Below are 7,319 nucleotides of genomic sequence, written 5' to 3'. Positions count from 1 at the left end.
ATTTTAATTACATTATATCCAGTATTTATCTTAGTATTTTTTTTACTGCAGTCGGCATTAAAAATCTTTAATTTTTTTCTTTTTTTTATTAATGAATGAACAATTATAATTATAATTTATAATTTTAATGAGAAATGATAATTATTAGCTATTAGTTTATTATTTTTTATGTATTTTATTAATAGATTTAAAATATAATTAAATATGACACTATTATATTATTATATTGTAATATAATTAAAAAATAAAGTTGAAAAAAAATTAAGTATATGAGATTGGAAGGAAATAATTCAGGTTGTTATAAATAATTAATATGAATTTAAATAAATATTTAATAAATTTAATTACGCGTTTCATCTTAAGCCTTTTACTATTTTTTTTATTAATTATTATCATTAATTGATTTTTTTTGGTAAAAAAAAAAAAATAATTATAATTTATTCAAGATTTTAATTTAATTGTCAAAATAATGAGTCTGCTAAGGTTGAAATTTAGTTTGGAATAGAGCGCGCGAAAATTTAAAAATTTAACAAGAAATTTATTTTTCAAAATAAATAAAATGTATAATAAATAATTAGTACTTACTAATTAGTCTCCATACCAGCGAACATTTAGACATTTAAATAAATACACTTTTTTAAAAAATGTATTTTTTTTTTTAAATTTGAAAATAAATCTGGTCTCTGATTTTCCTTTGGACCAAAAAATCAGTAAATTTTGACACCTGCTAACATTCAGAAGGATTTTATTATTCATATCCAGTCGTTTTTGAATTACATAGAATTTGGCGCGTAATTTGAATTTTTGATTTTTAGTACGAATAATTTATTGCGATTCAATCTAAAGTTTTTTTAAATTTTATACTTGGCAGTAAAAAAGTAAATACTGAACTAATAATTTTTAGTTACTTTAAATTTAAATTTAGTTTCAAACCAGAGGGCGCGCAGGTGGAAAAAAAATTACCAGTGGCTGCTGTTAATCTGGCGGTGGGTTGCAATAAATCTCTGCATGCAATGTAACGTAAAGTAAATGTATATAAACCACAAACAAGTGACATTAAATATAACATATATATAAAAAAAAGTCGCAAAAAAAATCATTCACAATGGAGATAAAAATTACGACTGCAGATTCTATATCTGATCAGATAAATTTGTGCTTCGGTTCAGTATTTTACTCATCTCAATAAAAGTGTTCAGTAATTATAATAATTTAAATAATAATAATAATAATAATAGTAATAATTAAAGTTCAGTATGACCTAGTGGTTTACAAAATTTAAAATAAATTTTTCAAAGCGTAAACATTCGGACATCTAGATCTTGACAAGCTCCAGCTTCAGTGCCGTGACAGAAGACAAATTAATTTCAATCTCCGGCATTTTCATTTTTTTCTTAAAAATTTTTTTTATTTCAAAAAAATTTTCACAATTTTTAAGTCAGCTGACGTATAATTTTTTATTTTTTTCAAAACGATAAATTACAAAAACAAATTTCAAAAATTGCGCCAATAATTTTAAAATTTTCTATCTGCAAATTCGAAAATTTCCAATAATTAAATTTATAGAAGATTTTAAAAAAATATGCACATATTTGGTCATACATTTGTAACAATTGATGAGAAATTTCCACGTCTTGGTGAAAGTATGACAAATTAGTTCACTTTGCATTTGAAATAATTTTTTTAAAAAATGTGAAGGTTAAGTTTCCAAGAATCCAATAATTATCATAATTAGTATTATTATTATTATTATTTAAAAAAAAAATAAAATAAGTAATCGAGGACAATTTGTTGAGATAAAAGTGATGGTGGACATTGTCCATGAAATATTTATTGAATCACTTGTTGAATCTAAATGACGAGTAATGACGTAATAAATAAATAAATATAAATAATATCGGTAAGTTGATAAGTAATAATTCAACTAAGATGCCACTGAATTATTTAATTTCCGGTGGTAAAGTGATTTTGAATTAAATAATTTATCATGATTAAGTAATTTGTCATTTTTTATTTCAGAACAATAAAGCAAATAATGGCCGAAGACGAAGGAACTGAGTGGCTGCTGGAGCTGCTGCGTGATGTTCAGCTGTCGCAATTTTACACTCGTATACGTGACGATCTCCAAGTAACGCGTTTGCATCATTTTGATTACGTACAGTCTGAAGATTTGGAAAAAATAGGACTCGGTAAGCCGGGGATACGTCGACTGATGGATGTCGTAAAGAAAAAACGGGCTGCGCAGAAGAAAAAAAATCTGATAACTAAAATACGACCGGGAAGTAGTGGTAAGACCAGCAAAAGATCATCGCAGGTAGTGGAAACTTCTCTGCTGACTTGTCTGATCCAAGACAAAGACGTCACGTTGTCTGTTAAGTTGGGCGATGGTAGTTTCGGTGTCGTGCGTCGCGGCGAGTGGACGTCACCTACTGGTCGAGTACTTCCCGTTGCTGTTAAAGTCCTCAAAGCAGATGCGCTCACCCAGCCGAGTGTCATTGAAGACTTTGTGTCGGAAGTCCAAGCGATGCATACTCTGGACCACCATAACCTGATCCGTCTGTACGGCGTAGTGCTGTCCCAGCCCATGATGATGGTAACGGAGCTGGCTCCCCTCGGTGCGCTGCTTGATTACCTTCGCAAACAGTGCGGGCACATCCTGGTGCTGACAATGTGCGACTACGCGCTTCAAGTCGCCACTGGAATGGCTTATTTGGAAGCTAAACGTTTTCTTCACCGGGATCTAGCTTGTCGGAATGTCCTGCTGAGTTCCGTTGACAAAATAAAAATAGGAGACTTTGGGCTGATGCGCGCGTTGCCTCAGCAAGAAGACTGTTACGTTATGACGGAGCATAAAAAGGTACCTTTTCCTTGGTGCGCACCCGAGTCTTTGAAGTCACGTCAGTTCAGTCACGCATCGGATGTCTGGATGTTTGGCGTAACTCTCTGGGAGATGATGACCTTTGGAGAAGAGCCGTGGGTTGGTTTAAATGGCTCGGAGATACTCAGAAAAATAGACCGTGAGGGCGAACGCTTGTATGAACCGGAAGCAAGTCCACCGGCAATTTATCAGCTGATGTTGCGCTGCTGGTCACGTGATCCCGGAGAAAGACCAACTTTTTCATCATTACGCGAGTCACTGACCGGCATGGTGCCGCCCGTTATGAAAGCGCTCAATCGTTTCGACGAACCGGACAAAATGAACATCGAACAGGGCGACCAGATCGTTATTATTGACGGCAGGCCTGAAAATTACTGGTGGAAAGGACAGAATCAGCGGACATTTCAAGTCGCTTTATTTCCGCGGTGTCTTGTTGATCCGATGCGTCGCAAGCAGCCTGAGGACATCAGCAAGCCGCTGGAAAACTCATTCATTCACACGGGACACGGAGCGCCGTTTGGTAAAAGCTGGGGCAGCCCTCAGTTTATCGATGACGTCTATCTCCGGAACCCCATGGAGCCTCCAGATGTCGTCGGAGTCATTGACAAGAAGAAGTTTGCCCACAGTGCAGCGCGGTCACGCAAGCAGTTTAATTACACGAGATTCCAAAATGATTTACGTTCTAGTCCAGTTAAAACTTTAAATACTGCTGCTAATTCACAGGAAGGAAGTCTGATTGATTTATCGCCCGAAGAATTAGCACTTAACGCCACTGGACTGAGATCATCAGAGTCCTGTCGCCGGGTCATTAACATTCTAGATGAGCCGATTGATGCAGCTGTTGAACAAGACCAGGATCCACGAACGTATGAAAATTTTCCTGGGAATTCATCCCAAGATCCTTTTGACACCTCGAGAGTTTTTTTAAATCAGCCCTCGCGTTACTACAGCCACGTTCCGGAGTCCAGTATCCAGCAGTCACAGTCCCAGTCCTACATGAACGTCTCCCAGGACAATCAGTCCCAATACTCGAGCAATAAAATAAATCAGTACTCAATAAATCTCAATAAAGACATAAGAAGTGAGAACACTAATTTGAATGTCAATTTACCTGATGATGATGTTCTACCCAGAGAACACTACAGCGAAATAGACAAGAGTCCCACGATACCAAGTCCCAGTTGGCCAGAAGATCTACCAGACCAGCAGTACGCCAACGTACGTTCAGGTTCAACTGGACCTGGAACTGGTCTGCCTCCAACGCCTCCACCCGTCGGACCAAACGAAAGTCCATCGAAGCCCAAATCAAATCACGACCTCGCCCAGACCATGAGCGAACTGAGCATCGAAACCCACCCCGAGAGCTCGCAGTCAAAAAAACTGGACCCTGCATTTTTAGCTGAGCTGGAGAAACATCTCGGAGCTAAAGAAGTCTGCAAAAATTCAAATGATCTCCAAGTTAAGTTACGTCCGCCCCCACAGTCAAAACGGTCGCCTCAGTCCTCTGGAAGTTCAATCGCCAGCAACTTGCCCGTCAAGGTACAGAACTCATGGCCAACTAAAAACGTAAACGTCAGACCAGTGAGTCAGAGTTACTCCAGCCAGACATTACCCGTTGGTAATGACGTCTGCGAAACCTCGACGGAAATGATAATCGGGCAAATGTGGCAACGCGCCCAGTCACCGCAGCAACAAATTTACTCCCCGTCAAATCAAAATATTTATCAGGACCGAGTGTCCGGGTACCAGTCAAGTTCAAATTTACTTCAAATAGCGCCCGCACAAAATAAATTTGACAACTATCAAAGTACATCCTCAAATTTGCGTCAAAATTATTCAAGTAGTTATCAAAATCAAAACCATAATTATAATTTGCCAATGTTGACCCAAACAGTACAAAATGATTTGCAGCCGACCCGAGCAGCGCCACCTAGACCATCAAATGTACCAACGGGCGCTGTATTGTCGGAGAAAGTCTATGCAGAACTACGCGAAACTGTGCCAAATTTAGATAAATTATCGCAAAGTGAATTCAATACTCTCTATAATAAGACTGTCCAGCAAAGTATTCTGAGGAATCAGCAGCAGCAGCAGCAATCAGCGAATTCAAATGCTAACCTAAACATCAACAATAGTACTGCTAATAGCAACATTATGCTGAATCACAGTCAAACATTGCCGCGTAATTACGGCACGCAAGTCCAAGATCACCCGTTTGATTTCAGTCCGAGTTTGAAGCAGCCGCCAGTTTACAACCCGCCGCCTGCATGGAGTCCAATGAAAGGACAAAATGGATTCAAATCAAATGTCCAGGCTAATTTGATCCAGTTCACGCCAACCAGATCTCCAGGAACAGCTGCTGTTCCAAATACGGCTGCGGCTGCTGGTGGCGCCACAGGTGGGCCAACTAGTGCCCGTAGTTTGCTTCCATTGATGAACGAGACTGTTGTAAATACCCAGTTAGCTCCTTCGACATCAGCGTATCCTTCTGGTGTCAGTCCTCCATTGACTGGCGCGTCTCAGCAACTTGTCATGTCACTTAATGACGAGTTTCGCGCCAGTAAAGTTATGAAAGTACAAAAAGATGCTGGTGACGCTTCGCAGAAAGAGATATTGGCAGCACTGCAAGCCACCGGCTGGGACACCAACCAGGCTGCTAAACAAATACTTAAAGATCGGCAAGCTAAAGTCGAATCGTTGTCTAGGTACTTAAATTGAATTACTTTTATGTTTGTTTGTTTGTTTGTTGTTTAATTTACTAAGTGTATGTTTGTTTTTTTTTTTTTAAGGTTAGGTTTAGCAAGCAGACAACAATGCGAAGCTGCCTTGAAACAAACGGAGTATGATGTGGAATTAGCGGCTTCTTTCTTATTGGATAGTGTGAGATAATTATTGAACAAAATCAAATAATTATTAACTTAATTATTTAAGTTATACAGTAATCAGCATGAGGTTTTAATTAGGGTCATTTTGCCCCCCACCCACATTTAAAAAAAAAAATGAATAAACTGTCACTGAAATTAAATGTCGTCTACATTACGATATTCGGACTGATTAAAACTTTTTTTTTAATGCCAATTGTTAGGACTTTCGAGAATTTTCATAAAAACTGTTTTTTTAACGCGAATTATGGAATTAAATTGAGCAGCGGCCTGCCAAGCTGGTAGCTGTGAGCAGCAAAATATTTAACCTTCAAAGGGTATAGTCAAAATTTTTTGCTGCGTGCAGCTACCAGCTTGGCAGGCCGCTACTTAATCTTCGTAATTTTTCGTTTAAATCTGCGGTTTTTTTTACGTCAGACAATAAGTCGTAAATATAAAGAGTGGCCAGCAAATTTAAACACAAAATTACGGCATTAAATTGAGTAGCGGCCTGCCAGGGTGGTAGCTGCTCGCAGCGAAAAATTCTGACGATACCGTTCAATTTAAATATTTTTAAAAAGTAGGGGGCACTGGCTTAGAATGATCTTGATAATTAATTAATATATATGGATAATTATGTTGATATTTATTTAATCAGTTTCTGTGATAAACGCGACTAAAGGCTCTAGATTTTATTATTCTTTAGCTATGACATTTTTCTTAAATTAGATTTAATTTTAAGATACGTAAAGTTATCATGTAAATATTTCGATATTTAATTATTTATTGTTATGAAAAATTACGTCATTGAAAATTTTTAAAAAACGCTCTCTTTGCTCGGAAAAAATTACAAATATATGATAATGTATGTAAAATACATATATATAATTGTCACATGTGAGAATTTATGTTCAGAAGGATTTAAAAATTCGCGGTATTATTCAAATTGTTAACTGGAGATTAATGAGAAATTATTAAACGGTATTTAATTAGTTATTAAGTTTGAATTTAAGTAATTACACGTAAGTGAGAGCTTGTTTAATTAAACAATTACAACGAACAAATATTATTATTGCTAGCAATTGTTTTACTTTACTTTGCCGGCGGTTTCTTAAAAGTATTTTACCCTCATTATTTATTGCGTAATTAATCGATTTAATTAGACTACTGGAGTTTTAGTAATCGATATTAAATCAAGCGGAATGTTGGCGGGTTATTTAAATAAAATAATAAAGAAACTTGTATTTTTTATAACGTATTTTTTTTATTATTATTTGAGATTAAGAATGAATAAGTAAGCGTATGTTATTATTATTATTAATATTATTTTTAGCCAATTGTATCACCAAAAATATATTTCGCATAATTAATTATATGTAATAAAGAAATTCAAGTTTTAGTTTTTTAAAAGTTAAATTTAATACAAAATGTTGTAAGAGTGATAATTTAGCGTTATAAAAATGTAACATGTAAAATAAATGTTTAATTTAGATTTAATTAGTTTTAAATTTATTTTTAAATATTCCCGCTTAAATTTCAAAATCTATATGCAGAAGGTCCCTTGAATTTGTCGTCAAATA

The 7,319-nt window shown here is 35.7% G+C and overlaps 1 protein-coding gene across 3 annotated transcripts; it reads left to right on the top strand.

The window, feature by feature from the left end:
- The first annotated feature begins 980 nt into the window (after positions 1-980).
- LOC103578645 (activated Cdc42 kinase Ack) lies at positions 981-7,195 on the top strand. Of its 3 annotated transcripts, XM_053742034.1 has the most exons (4): positions 981-1,198; positions 1,699-1,900; positions 2,020-5,583; positions 5,668-7,195. In XM_053742034.1, the coding sequence occupies exons 3-4, from the start codon at positions 2,036-2,038 to the stop codon at positions 5,765-5,767; spliced, it is 3,648 nt and encodes a 1,215-aa protein (XP_053598009.1). In that variant the 5' UTR covers positions 981-1,198; positions 1,699-1,900; positions 2,020-2,035; the 3' UTR covers positions 5,768-7,195. The 3 variants fall into 3 exon arrangements, with proteins under 3 accessions (XP_053598009.1, XP_008558005.1, XP_008558003.1); XM_008559783.3 differs by having other exon boundaries at positions 981-1,900; positions 5,673-7,195; XM_008559781.3 differs by having other exon boundaries at positions 981-1,900.
- The last annotated feature ends 124 nt before the right edge of the window (positions 7,196-7,319 follow it).

The sequence above is a fragment of the Microplitis demolitor genome, chromosome 9 (genome assembly GCF_026212275.2).
Source record: "Microplitis demolitor isolate Queensland-Clemson2020A chromosome 9, iyMicDemo2.1a, whole genome shotgun sequence".
Lineage (NCBI taxonomy): Eukaryota > Metazoa > Arthropoda > Insecta > Hymenoptera > Braconidae > Microplitis > Microplitis demolitor.
Note: the sequence above shows the minus strand (reverse complement) of the source record. Positions and strands in the feature narration are given on the sequence as shown.